Below are 14,195 nucleotides of genomic sequence, written 5' to 3' on the forward strand. Positions count from 1 at the left end.
AGCCCTGACAAGGAGAGGCGGTGTAGCATTCTAATAGGGCCGCTCTACCCCAATGAAACACACGGCTCTGGCTTCCACACTTGCCGAGACTCAGTTACACCTGTGATTAGTGTCACTGGGATGATGACAGAGGGTCGGGTAAGCCTTTCACAGGACACGAGGCTCTTAACACAAAGGGCGCAGAGGCCTCTGTCAGTCCCAGGGGATCAGAGAGATGTCAGTCTCTTCCTTTGGCCACCCCTTGAGACAGCCCAGGATAGCCTTCACTCTGCTGTTTCTTTGTGAGAAGAGCTACCCATGCCTAGCATTCCTGACTCCTTCCTTAACCACCATCTGGCTGCCTCATCACCACAGACCTGAGTATCCCAACGCAGCCCTATACCTCTAATACTCATCCACCTCCCCCAATCCCACAACCACACCCCACCCCGATTCTTCCAAACTTATTGCTCCGTCAGAACCACCTTCCTACCTTCATCTACATCAGCCTCATGGAAAAGCCCTGTTTAGGGTTCCAGCCTCTGTGACTGTAGCTGGATGTAGGAGAGTGTCTTGGCCTACGTGATGAGGGATGTTGGGAATGAGCCCATTCTGGGTCATCTGGTGGACTCTAAACTAACCAGGATTTGTCTTGAGTGACAGAGGGGAGAACACAGGAGGAGGCACTTATGTGGAGACAGAGGCTAAGGAGGTAGCGAGGCAGCCATAAGCTGTGAAGAATGGGCAGGAATTGCTGGAAGCCATCAGAATATGGAGGAGGAAAGAAGAGGTACTCAGAGAACATGGCTTGCAAGCTTGAGCTTGGGGGTTGCAAAACTGCTGTTTTCTACCTTCTGAATTTGTTAGAACATTCCTTGGAGATTAATAGTGACTTAACAGGTTTTAAAAAAAGTGTTCTGATTCTGTCTACTCTAAAGCATTGTCAAGGACAGACACACACACACACACATACACACAGGCCTTTGTTAATTCATATCTTTAGCTTAACCTTTCCCCAAGGACTATGTGAACATTTTTTTTCCAGGAAGAAATAGGCTGGGTTGAATAATTTATTAAGAACTCACCGAAAAACTAGGAGTGGGGAAACAGGCAGGCTAAGCTAGCATAGTGACAGCTGACACACAGGATAGCAGCCTCTGTATATTCTGTCCCCACCTTCCCTGTCAAAAGCCTGGGGAAAGCCAGGCTCCTTTGATTTCTGGGCTGGAAATAGATCCACTGTGGCAACCGGAACAACAGAACCTATGAAGAGCCAAGAGACCAAGCTCTCTGCAAACTCCCGAGGAAGAGCCCAAGAGCTGGCCTCCAGTCTAGAGGATGCTGGAAGGGAGGAAAGATGGATGTTTTGAAGCACAAGGAAAGACTTTGGGTCCCATGCAACGAAATCACTGGGCACCAAATACCGCTGGGAAAGCTTGCTTCAGGGTGAACATGAGAAAAGTGACCTCTTCATAGTTATCTGACTCATACAGACACCCAAACTGTGGGGAGCCATCAGGGCCACTCCCCATGTTCTGCAAATCCGAGTAGGCACAGGTGCCTGTGGCCAGCAGGGTGGGCTCTGACCAGGCTGCGGGGTCCAGTGGCTTCTGGTTGAGGTACACACCCAGGTTGGTCCTGTTCTGGGAGTCCGTAGGGTGGGTATAGAGCAGCCACACGTCTAAGGCATCTGCCACTGAGGTGGGGTTGGGAAAGGCAGTCACACTTCCGTGGCAGCCTTTGGGGGGCTCTACAAGCTTACTCACTACCTGATTGTCCTGGAAATCTAGGCCACCATTAGGACTTTGTGCCTGGACCCTGGCTCCCAGGTGGCTCCTAGCATTGAGATAGACCACCCTCTGGGCACCAGTGCCAACCTCAGCCACCTGGCACTCCAGTGTGTTCTGGGACACAAAGTGACCCAGTTCCCAAGTGTTCCCATGGTCGTGGCTGAGGAAGCAGAAGGCAAAGGGGGCAGGTGTCTGGCTAGGATGTAGTTTCCGGTAGGCATAAGCGGGCACCAGCAGGCTCCCCGCTGAGTTTCGCAGCTGCAGACAGTGCCCAGGCCCCACACCGAACGTGGCCCAGTCCTGGTGAGTGTTGCCAATGGTGGTATCTGTGAGATCCCGGACAGGGCTCCAGGTCCTCCCATGGTCAGTGCTGGTGATGTGGCATAGCCGTGTGACATTAACCCTGGTCTGGATCTGGTGGTGTTCTGATACATGCCCAGGGATGGCGATGAAGAACAGGAAGAGGGTCCTTGTCTGCTTGTCATACAAGGGACACGGGTTCATGGAGCGGTGGCCCTCCAGCCGGGCTTGGGTCACCACCTCCTCAGCTTGCCACTGAATGTGAGGGGAGGGGAAAAAGAGAGACACAAACTTGAAATTCTTTGTGATGATAGCAGCTCCCCTGGGGGGTCCATGGGGCAGGTTTCTCTTAGAGATGGAATCAAAGGCCACGAAGGGACTGCTTCACCTACCAGTTACCACCCAGAGCAGTCTGGGCCAGGCTCCTCTCCCTCCCCACTTCCTCCCCCCCTCCCCACTTCCCTTCCTGAAGACTCTGTTACTTTGCTTCCCACAAACATATATTTGCAGGGCACCCATGATGTGCCAGACCCCCAGGACACAAAAGTGACTCAGGAGCCAGCAGGCGGTTCAGCAAGTTAAGGTAGGTGGTACCAAATCTGATGATGAGCTCAATCTCCAGCACCAACGTGATGGGACGAGAGAACTGACTTACTCCAGGGCGTGCACATACAGACAAACGAGTGAATAAATGTGATTTAAAAAAAAAAAATGTAAGTAGTAATGGTAGGAACCACTCCTAGCTCTATCCTTCCTCTTCCTGGCTGGTCCAGCATTCTTAAAGGCAAAGGCTTAGATATGGACCACATCTGGCTGGTTGATCCAAGACAGAAGATGAGGGTCACCCCTGCATCACCTGCTTATGATACTCCACCAGTGAACTCAGAAATAGTGAAGATCCACACTGAGCCTCCCTGCTGCCAATGCTGTGTGATGCACGCTACAGACACTGTCTCTCCCTATTCCGCACCAGCTGCCCCAGTACAGTACCCCACGCACAGATACTTTGTCTAAAGACGGATGGCCACTGTGTTGCCTAGCCCCCAGTGCTGAAGGAGAAGTGTAGCTAGGTCCATTAGCTCCATTTCATATTTTGAGAACAAGAGGCCTAAATAGGGTAGCCAAGTTGCCTAAGACCGTTCCTTGGATAAGGAACGGACCCAGGCCTTGAACTCAGCCCCATCTGCTTCAAGCGCCATGACTGTGTATAACAATTAGGCGCCAATCAAAAGAAACTTTGTTGCCATCCTCTGAACAGCTACCATAAAGTTGTGGGAAGAGTAATGTTACGAGTGCACACACAATCATCCAACCCCCGACCCCCGGGTTAATTGCCCTCAGAGGGTACCACTCCTGTTAAATGACGATGAACCGCTCCTCATCTGGGCTTTCAAGGATGCTGGGACACTCAGCCAGGCATGCAATGAAGCATGTGGTCAGCCAACAAATCTTGCTCCTTGAGCCCCAGTGAGATCTGTGTTGGGCACTGGAGCCCCTTGGCCATCCTGTCCCTGGATGGGTTTCCAGGTCCCTCCCAGGCTTCCTAGATCCCATCTGCATCTCAGTCACCAAAGAATGAACTTGTCCCTGTGTTCTTTGAGATCTATGACTGGTTCCACAGCGCCCAGCACCCACGTGGGTGTGTGTTGAGACACCCCAGCTGGAGTCACTGCAGCTGGGTCCTGCCTTACCTGGACTTGACGGGTGGCTGTCTTGTAGTTTCCTCTTCGTACGACGATCGAATCTGCATGCTCATCCGTCTTGGTCAGGCGCTTTTCCGCAAAGGCCAGCAGGGTCTTTTGCTTCGACAGGTAGAGCAGAGCCGGGATTCTGTAAGCATAGACTCCTGTCTGGAACAGTATCTCCTTCTGCAGGACAGGGCAGGTCGCCATGGGCCTGAGATCTGGGCAGGGAGAGAAGATTCATTGTCTGCTGTCATACCTGTGCCAAACAGGTGACACCCATCTGACCGACAAGCCAGGTCCTGTCTGATGACCCGTGTCTCCTTTCTCGTATCCCAAGAGCCCATTTGCCAGTTGTGCAGTAACCCTGGCAGGACTCCATCTAGGAACAGAAAAGTGGGCTTTGTATTAGGTTCCTGCCATAAGTCACCCGTTCCCCTCACAACAGATCTGCGACAACCTTCTGCTGCCGAGCCTGGTAGAGTAGAAGAGCCTGCTGAGTGGCACTCTGCAGCTGTCCGGATGCCAGGGAATGACACACGGGAGCCTTTTATAACTCCAGAGCCCTAGAAAGCTGTTCCAGAGAAAAAGAAAATGCCTCCATTCCCCAGGCTCCGCTCCCACAGCTGCCTGCGGCTCATACACCAGCTGCCCCCGCTGTGTGGGTGCCACCCTGAGGCAGGCAGGGGGTGGCTGTGGATCTGGAGAGAGAGGCTTTACTTACTAATGGGGCTGGGTGGAGCCCTAGAGGCATAAGAAAATGAACGACAATAATGATACGCATTTGCTGAAAAAAATTGAGAAGTCAGGGAATAACTTGGTGACTATGGTTGACGAAGAATCGACAGCTAACTTTTTAGCTGGAATAACCACCATTGGCTGAGAGAACCAGAAGCCGACGTTATCCCCAAGAAGGGCTGTATTTGATGACCTACCTACCCAGAACATAACAGATGTTAAGATAAGACATAGCTGGGCGGCGGTGGCATATGCCTTAGTCCCAGCACTCGGGAGGCAGAGGCAAGTGGATCTCTGTGAGTTCGAGGCCAGACTGGTCAACAAGAGCTAGTTCCAGGACAGGCTCCAAAGCTACAGCAAAATTCTGCCTCGAAAAACAAAAGAGCTAAGATAAAAAGCCAAGTAGCACACACCTTTATTCCCAGCACACGGGAGGCAAAGACAGGTGGCTCTCTGTGAGTTCAAGGCCAGCCTGATCTGTAGACAGGAAAGCAAAGGCTAAGACATAAAACATAAGAAGTAAGAAACATAAAGACTTCCTTTCCTCCCTGTCAAGTGTAATTGTGGTGGGATATTTGAGCAAACTGTAAAGATATTGCTGTTTTACCTTGCCTGCCTAAGTCAGGTACCTGATTGCTTTAATAAAGAGCTGAACAGGAGAGGTTAGGTGGGACTTCCAGGTAGAGAGAGGAACTCAGGATGAATCTAGGCTTGGAGAGGGAGGTGGGCACACAGAATGGAGGAAAAGTCAAAAGCCATGTGACAGAAAATAGATTAAGAGAAACATGTTAATTTAAGTTATAAGAGCTAATTGGGAATAAGCCTAAGCTAAAGGCCAAGCTCTCATAATTAATAATAAGTCTTTGTGGCATTATTTGAGGGCTAGAGACCCAAAAGAAAATCCAACAAGAAAACTGTTACAGGTTCAGAAACCTCAGTCAAATTGCTGTCAAGGGAGCCACCAGGTTCCTATGAAGTCTTACCCATGTCTTAACTCTGGGGAGGGGAAATGAAAGCCTGGGGTCAGCGAGGAGGAGACAGGGCTTTCCGACATTTTTCTACCGTGTAATACATTATACAATAAAACTTGTTTTTAACCTCTTTTGAGAGGTGTTCAGGCCACAGTGAATGTTACTGGAACACAGTGAGAGAGTGACGTCTAGGGGGCAGATGCTAGCTAGCTAAGGAAAAAAATGTTCAATGGGTAGAGACAGTCTTGCTTTGAAGCGGAGACTTGAAGCTAAGTTGGGTGGCTTATGCCCACATGAGAAGCTGAGGCAGGAAGAGTGTTTGGAATTCAAGTCCAGTCTGGGCTAGACCAAGACAGTTAAAAAAAAGAAAAGAAAAGAAAAAACTAAACAAAACAAAATCTAGGCCTGCCAACTGCCGTCTTGCTCCATGGATATAGCTGTCATAAAACTTAATAGGAAAGAGCTGAATACAATTAAAAGAAAAAATGCGAAGAAAGATGAAGTTTCAGTGCCTTAGGAACTCCATCAAGGGCTGAAAAGCTGGACCTGAAGAGAATTCTTCAGCAGCCATGTAATCAGATTTAAATGTTGGTTTAGATGTATCCAGGGCCCAAGCTTTCTCCGTTTCCATGAGTGGCCTTTGGTATATAATGTGGGAGGGGAGCCAAGGATATCCACAAAGAAGCTTGAGACGGGAAAGGGAGTCAGAGGGGTCGCCAGGAGGAACTAGAAAGGAGCTAGAGTCAGCCCTTGGGTCTGAAGAGGGGAATGTGATTTCAGAGCAACTGCAAGGGTTGAGAGTAAACCAGAGGAGGGCCCACAGGGCTCGGCACAGTGAGGTGACAAGAGCTCATGTTTAGAGAGAGAAGATGGGGTCTGGGAGAGAGAGAAGATGTGCTGGAGGCCTCTGGCTAGAACTAGGGACTGCGTATCCTGGATGGTCCACCCTGCAGAGAAGGGCCACTTTCCATTTCCAAAAGGGATGCTTAAGATCGTAGAATGCCCAGTTCAGCTTCTCAAAGGACCATCCAAAGGCTGCGCAGACATTGCCACTATCTAATTCCATTGCCCACCAACAAATCCTGTAACTGCGGGCAGTCATTCCGCTCCATCCCAGCCCAAGCCTCAGGAAACCATCGGTCTACTCCCTATCTCTGGCTTTGCCTGTTGTGTACGCCGTATACAAGTACAGTCGTATACAAGTACAGCCGCCCAGTACATGGTCTTTGTACCTTGCTTCTTTCTCCCAGCGTGTTGTTTCTGAGTTCATTCATGTTACAGCATGTATCAGTACGTCATTATTTATTTATTCGTTGTTTTTAAATACGTTGCCCAGACTGGCCTGGAACTCAATATGGAGTCAAAGGTGACTTTAAACTCCTGATCCCCCTGCCTCCACCGCCCAGGGACTAGGATTGCAGACATGTTCAGCTACATCTTGAAGAGTCCAGGAATAGAATATAGAAATGAAGGGTCTGGTCCAGGACTACAGAAATATAAAATTGTAATCCCAAACACATTTTAGAAAAACAAAGTTGGCAGTCACTGCTAACCTTTAACGAACACTTTGCCTCAATAGCAGGCATCCTGGCAGCCATTGTGTGCAGAGTAAACTTTTTTGTTGTTGTTGTTGTTTGTTTTTGTTTTGTTTTGTTTTTTCAAGACAAGATTTCTCTGTAGGTTTGGAGCCTGTCCTGGAAACCAGCTCTTGTAGACCAGGCTAGCCCCGAACTCACAGAGATCTGTCTACCTCTGCCTCCCGAGTGCTGGGATTAAAGACGTGTGCTAGGAGGTACTGTGGACAAAGGTTAGCATCTAACGGTTGCATCTCTGGGACCCTCTGCGTGTATTCCCTTAATTTTTACCTGTCCCTCTATGTGCTATTCTCTGCCTTGCATCCTTACAGGGACAGTGAGAAGCAGCTGCCAGCCACATGCTTTCTCAAACATCCTAACTTAACATCCTATAACCAAAAGTTGTAAAACTTAAAATGTAATGTGACTTTAAGACTGACCTCAAGGTTGTAAAAGTTCTTTGACCCACACCTGGTGCTTGGTTTTACTATAAGAGGAGGCCCCAAACCCAGCTATAGCTAAGAAGCTTTGTGTGCCCTGTGGTTGATTATTTTTTTTTCTCCTTTTTTTTTTTCTGAATAAAGCTTGCTTCTGGTTTAATAGACTTTGGTGGTCTGTTTCCCATCATTGTGTGACCCTGGGCCCAACAATCTGGTTTATGCAGTGCTGCACAGTACTGGGGATCAAACACAAGGCCTCAGCATTCTGGGTGAACACTCTACTCCTGAGTTACTTTTGAATCTCTTCCACATTAACTTGTTACCACTTCCATCTTTCCCTGGGTGTGAAAGGAGTCCCAGTCCTCCCACCACACACACACTGTAGCCAGCAATTGTCACTGTGTCTTTTCAATTCTAGCCATCTTGTGGCTGCGCAGGGATAGCCCAGTGGAGTTTGGGTTGTGTTCCAAGGTAGTTAATGATGTTGAGCATCTTTGCCCAGCCTTACTGGTCACAAGAGTTAGAATTTAGCCTAGAGGCAAGCGGAAGGCTTCTGGGATTTTTTTCGGCAGGCGATTGAGTCAACTTTAGGGAAGTTCCTTTCTCAGTTTCAGGGAGAGAGCAGATAAGGCTGCTACAGTTCTCCGTGTGAGACAGGACAGATATCTGGATGAGACAGACACCAGTGACCGAAGTGGTGGTGGTGATGGCGTCTCCTAGAGACTGAGGCAGCAGAAGCAATATGATCAAGAGTGTGTGCTGCTTAGTGTTCATCATCTTGACACAAACTGAAGTCACCTGGCAAGAGGGAACCTCAACTGAGGAATTGTCTCTATTTTACTGGCCCGTGGGTGTGTCTGTGGGGGCATTTTCTTGATCAGTGTTTAATGTGGGGGGGGCCTCATCTCTCTGTAGGTACCACTCCTGGACATATGGCCTGAGTTGTATAAGAAATCAGGCTGAGAAAGACATGAAAGCAAGCCAAGAAGTAAGCAGTGTTCCTCCATGGCCTCTGTGAGTTCCTCCTTTAGCTTCTCTCTGTGAGAGTCTGATGAGGTTTGTGTAAACTGAACAAACTCTTTTCTCCCTGGGCTCCCTGTGTGTTTATCAGAAAAACAGCAAGCAAACCAGGTCAAGCCTGGTCAATGCTTATATGGGAAGTTACATCCTGGTTTCCACAGTGACCATGGCTGTTTTCTAGATCCTTCCTTTAGTGTCTAGCCTCCTTAAGGATGGCAACAAATACAGTCATTCCCATCACAGGGCCGTGTGGTATTCTGGGAACCTGGGATGGACCAGAAATAAAATAGGCCAAGTAGCCTGTTCTGATGAAGTGAGTATTTATTTGATCAGGGATGTAAAGGTCAATATTACTGCCAATATCTATTGTTTACCAGGGCTAGGGTCTGGCTGCGCATTTGACAGGAAATATTTCTTCTATCCCACAGATCCCCTGTCCTCTGCAAGCCCACGATGCCCAGTGACGCTGTAGTGGAGGACAGAGAACAGCAGATGCCTACTAACCATGGTCCAGCCACAGGCAGTCACTCCCTGTACATTAGAGACAAGACTGAGCCCAGGAGTGGAGAAGACCCGGCAAAAAGGACTTCAAGGTGAGCACAAGGTGTCTTACCCACTCCAGCCCAAACTCACACACCCACTAGCAATTTCCCAACCCCCACCCGGGCACTCCTTGCCAAAGACCTTGTGTTCTCTAAGTACCCGATATTTCTAGAAATCCTTGTGAACTGCATTTAGAAATTTTGGTACTTACAAATATTTATTCATCATCGAATTGTCCTGATTCCCCCACGTGGTAGATATCAGTACGAAGTCACCAATGCCCAAGTAGCCAAGCTGAGTGCAAAGGTACTTTCGAACTCCATCTTCTGCATGTGAGCAAGTGTCTAGGGCCCTCTGGGGTCCCTTGACACAACTCTCCCTCCCAACAATGGCAGTTGCTTCCAGATGATGCAGTGGGAATAGAACTAAGTCAAGAGTCAAAAACCCAGATTCTGAGGCCGGAGAGAGATGACTCAGTCAATAAAACGCTTGCCTCAGAAGCATGAGGACCTGAAGTCTACCCTAAGAACCGGTGTAAAAAGCCAGGCCTGACACGGGATGCTTGTAATCCCTGGGAAAGCAGGGACAGACAGATCCCTGGGACTCCCTGGCCAGCCATCTGAGCTAAAGTATGAGTTCCCAGTAAAGGTCTCAAGAGACCCTGAGGAATGAGACCCAAGGTTGACTTCTGGCCTCCACACTCACCCAAACTCAGATTCTGACCTTAGTCAGCCCCTAAAAGATTATTCACAGTTGGAAAAGTTTCTCTTTCCTCATAGGAAGCAGCAGGCTAAGCTAGGCAGTCACAGAAACCCCATCCATCAGCAGCGGATGAGCCTGGACGGGACCTGAACGGGGAGGGTCTCAGTGTAAGCAGAGCCTGAGAGTAGATCAGCAAAGAGAAACTGACACCATCGTGTTCAAGGCAAGGAACTGCCAGTAGATCAGAGAGGACTGTATAACAGAGATTCGTTTGGGCCTCCCTAAGGCTACCCGAGGCTCACTGCACTGCTGTGGTCACCAAGCTCACAGCGTCTTCCCTGAGGAAGCTCACTTCCCCCACATACCCACGGAAGCAGGCATAGGAGCTGCCACAGCTGTGAGGAAACTGAAAAGTGGGTCAAGAAGGTGGTAGGTGGCTCCCCACAAGTACACAGCCTCAGGTGGTAGAGGCATGTGGCTCTGGGCCTGGATCTGCCAGATTCCACAACCCACATACCCCGAAGACATTCACCCAAGGGTCTTGCTGCCTCCTCTTCCATTCCCCCTGGGGCACAGCCCGGCACAGATCTCGCAAAGCCAGGGATCTCATTGCTGGCTTCACTTGTTCTCTTCTCTTCAAGGAGATGCGGGATAATTTGCAAAGTGGCACCTTCTAAATACCAGGAAACACAAGCAACCAGGCCCTGGCCCTGCCCTCCGGAACCCCAAAGAACAGTCAAACGTCAGTAATACGGCGAAGGAGGACAAGGTCTGTGCTGCTGTCCACAGAAAAGCCTTTGTTCTGAGCTTGTTTCTTTAGGCTGTGAGTTTTGAGTCGTTCTGAGTTATTGCCTGTTGGCTGCAGTCCTGGAATGGGGCCTTTTCCCCAGGGGATGGCAGTCATCTACCCTAGGCAAGGGTCAGCACCAGGAAGGTAGCCTTGTGCAGAGCCATCATCAGCCTCTCTCCCAAGAAAACTCATCTCTAGCCAGTTCAGCAACTCCACCTGGATCCATTCTAAACTGAAAGGGGCCTTGAATCACATGTAATGGACACACTGAGAGCTCTCTTTAGAAGTTTAGAGCTCTTTAATCCCAGCACTTGGGAGGCAGAGGCAGGCGGATCTCTGTGAGTTCGAGGCCTGCCTGTTCTACAAGAGCTAGTTCCAGGACAGGTTCCAAAAGCAACAGAGAAATCCTGTCTCGAAAAATCCAAAAAAAAAAAAAAAAAAGAAGAAAAAGAAGAAGAAGAAGAAGAAGAAGAAGAAGAAGAAGAAGAAGAAGAAGAAGAAGAAGAAGAAGTTTAGAGCGACAGCCAGCCATTCAAGAGTAGAATCAGCTGCTCAATTGCTGATCTGAGCCCCCTTCCGCAACCTGTCCCCAACCTACATGCCCTCTAGGTACCCAAGAACCCATGAAGGTGTGTGTTCCACCAGCATGGGCTGAGATACTGTGAAACCATCATGCTTGTTAAACCGATCCTACTGGAAGCTTTCCCATGCACCACATCACTTCAGACGATGCCCTGGCAGCAAGAACTCCTGTTTATGTCAACAGAGGTTCATACGGGTCAATTTAGAGATAAGTCATATCATACCTCCAGGAGCATGTGCCAAACAGGATCCAGGGAGGTCTGGGCTTGTAAAGACAGAGAGAGGCAGTAGGAATCTGGTTTCTAGAAGGTCACCGTGACTCCTGTTGTTCCCTGGCCTTGACTCCCGCCTCAGCCCCTCTGTCCGTGTCCATGCCTATATACAGCTAAAGGAGTCCTCCCGTGTGCCTCCCACTCATCTGACAAGGCACACTTCGGGGACTATGTCAGCGTCCAGGCCCAGCCCTGGCCTAATTAGGATGCTGTCTTTCATTAGTCTGGAGCAAGTCTGCCAGCTACCAACCCCGTCACTCCTGAATCAGAGATGACCTCGGGCAGCGTGAGTCAAGTTGTCTCTTAGAAATGGTTACACTGAGCAACACGCGCTCAGTGGGAGCAGACTTCCTGGGGTTTGGGAAAATGTAATGCTCCTGGGGAGGAGTAGGTTGGAGTCACGTAGAACTTGGCTGCCATTCTGGCTCAGCTGTGATAGCCAAATGACCCCTTGGAACCTCAGGTTCTCTGAAAAAATGAAAAACCTCATGTCAATCCTAAACTACGCGAAAGCGCTCAGAATCAGAATGAGCCCCCTTTGCGAAACCCTGACTATAACACAGCATCAGTCAGACGGCTCTGACACGGGACGCACGCATTTTCTTAGTCTGCTTTTTTATTTCTGTGACACACACCAGGAGCAAAACCACCTGTACTTTATTCCATCACTAAAGGAAGTCAGGGCAGAAACTCAAGGCAGGAAGCAGAACCCCAGAGCATCGCTGACTACTAACTTACTCCTCCTGGCTTGTTCACTTTGCTTTCTTAGACTTTCTACCTGCCCAGGGATCGTACCACCCACAGTGACAGGGCCTCCCACATCAATCATTAATCAAGAAAATGCCCAGAAGCTTATCCACAGGCCAATCTGAAAGAACATTTGCTCAACTGAGGTTCTTCTCAGGTGATTCTAGCTTTTGTCAAGTTGACAATAATAATAATAAAATTAAAAGCCCAGTCAGGACACATGTATATCTGATAGCAGTTAGAAAAGACTCTTTTGGAACACAAAGGCCAACTCAAGCTCACACAGAAAATACCGCAAGAGCAACTATCTTATCCAACCCAAGATGGAGGCCACCTTTCTTACTAATCCTTGTGGTCAAGAATGACTTCAAAGTAACTTACAGAATCTTCATTTTGCCTCTGAAAGTTTTCCTATTTCCCTTTCCCTTCAAACACACCCACACATATTCTCATGGCCATGTCAATTTCCAAATATATCTCATTCCCCTCCTCACCCCTCCCTCTTGCTCAACAGGTACCTACAGAGAGTAAAGATCTCCAGTGCCTTGCTTGCTCTAATCTAAGGTACTTTCTGACACACCATTGGGGTCTCCATGATGGGCAGATGGCTGTCATTCATGGAGATTAGACCAGATAACCCGTCTGACCTTTAACCTAGCGTTCAGTAGGTTAGAGACCCAGTAGATGTCAGACCCTGGCGATGAACTCTTATCTTCTGGACCCACCACGTGCAAGGCTCCAGGGGCCCTTCCTAGAGGGACAAGTCACTTGGGGCACGCAGCCAAAAGCATGTACCACCTTGTTCCAGTCCATTTGCAGGACATAGATGGGCTGAACACAGGACACGTCAAAAGCTACCTAAAGTCAAGTTGGTTTCAATCATAGTTTTTTGTCTTAGTCTTGACAAAAGAAGGAGAAAGGGGGAAGTATAAAAAGATAAGATCTCCTGAGTAAATTGGGAGCATGGGGATCTTGGGAGAGGGTTGAAGGGGAGGGGAGAGGCAGGGAGGGTAGCAAAGAAAAATGTAGAGCTCAATAAAAATCAATTTTAAAAAAGAGAGAGAAAGGATTCCCTTTTATTTCCTGTCTTATTCCAAAGTCTTTTCATGATATCTTCCCATTGGCTGCTCAGGTCTAGAATGTTCTCTGGCTCAGAGCTAAGCATACATTCAGTTCTTTGCTTCTTGGGAGGTTTACCTCACTTGCCCATCTCCCTGGTCACAATGGTCCATCTCTATAGCCTCTTCTGGGTCCTCATGCTCTGGTCTTAACCTCTCTCGCATGAGTTCTGGAAGATAGTCATCAATGTGGACTTGGGGTTTCTTCGTGGAAGCCCCACTGTCCCAGTCAGTGTTCTATTCCTGTGAAGAGACACCATGACCAAGGCAACTCTTATAATAGAAAGCATTTAATTGGGGCTTGCTCACATTTTAAGAGGTTTAGTCCATTAGCATCATAGTGGGGAGTGTGGTACTGAAAAAGTCCCTAAGAGTTCTACCTAGATGCACAGGCATCAAGAAAAGAGAGAGCCATTGGGCCTGGCTGGAGCTTTTGAAACCTCAAAGCCCACCCCCAGTGATACACTTCATTCAACAAGACACCACCTCCTAATCCCTCTCAATGAGTACCACTCCCTGATTACCAAGTATTCAAGTCTGTGAGCCTATGGGGGCCATTCTCATTCAGACCACCACCTCCACCCAAAGGCTAGCCCACACAAAAGGCCTCAGTAAACTTCCTTCTTTGACCTACAGGCATAGGTCAGGTAATGTCCTTGAAGTGAATGCCTTGACCCTGTATTTTCCCACCAGATGACTGGTGGGTCCCTGAAGAGTTGTTTCAGAGTGCAGTAAGTACAGGAGATGAAGGAAATGGCCCAACATGGTGTCTCATGTAATCTTAGCACTTGGGAGGCGCAGGCAAGAGTGTCCCCACAAGAGGCTACAAATGATGAGTTCTGAGCAAGTCCTAGGTTACAGATTGAGATCATGCCTCAGAAAAGCCACAGAAAAGAGAGAAAAACTGTCAAAGCTCTGTTTAAATGCTATAGAATGCAAGAGGAAGT

General features: G+C 48.7%; 1 protein-coding gene across 1 annotated transcript; it reads right to left on the reverse strand.

Moving 5' to 3' along the window:
- Positions 1 to 1,054: 1,054 nt before the first annotated feature.
- Neu2 (neuraminidase 2) lies at positions 1,055 to 3,967 on the reverse strand. Its single transcript, XM_057762676.1, has 2 exons — positions 3,761 to 3,967; positions 1,055 to 2,324 (listed from the first exon to the last, which is right to left on the reverse strand). The coding sequence occupies exons 1-2, from the start codon at positions 3,959 to 3,961 to the stop codon at positions 1,386 to 1,388; spliced, it is 1,140 nt and encodes a 379-aa protein (XP_057618659.1). The 5' UTR covers positions 3,962 to 3,967; the 3' UTR covers positions 1,055 to 1,385.
- Between the last annotated feature and the right edge of the window lie 10,228 nt (positions 3,968 to 14,195).

This window comes from Chionomys nivalis, chromosome 2 (assembly GCF_950005125.1).
Source record: "Chionomys nivalis chromosome 2, mChiNiv1.1, whole genome shotgun sequence".
NCBI classification, from domain to species: Eukaryota; Metazoa; Chordata; class Mammalia; order Rodentia; family Cricetidae; genus Chionomys; species Chionomys nivalis.

Excerpts from the sequence above, each read along its gene's own strand:
- Neu2 (XM_057762676.1), bottom strand. The coding sequence starts at position 3,961 with ATGGCGACCTGCCCTGTCCTGCAGAAGGAGATACTGTTCCAGACAGGA. Across the intron at positions 2,325-3,760 it reads CAGCCACCCGTCAAGTCCAG|TGGCAAGCTGAGGAGGTGGT; the intron begins GTAAGGCAGGAC and ends CCTCACATTCAG.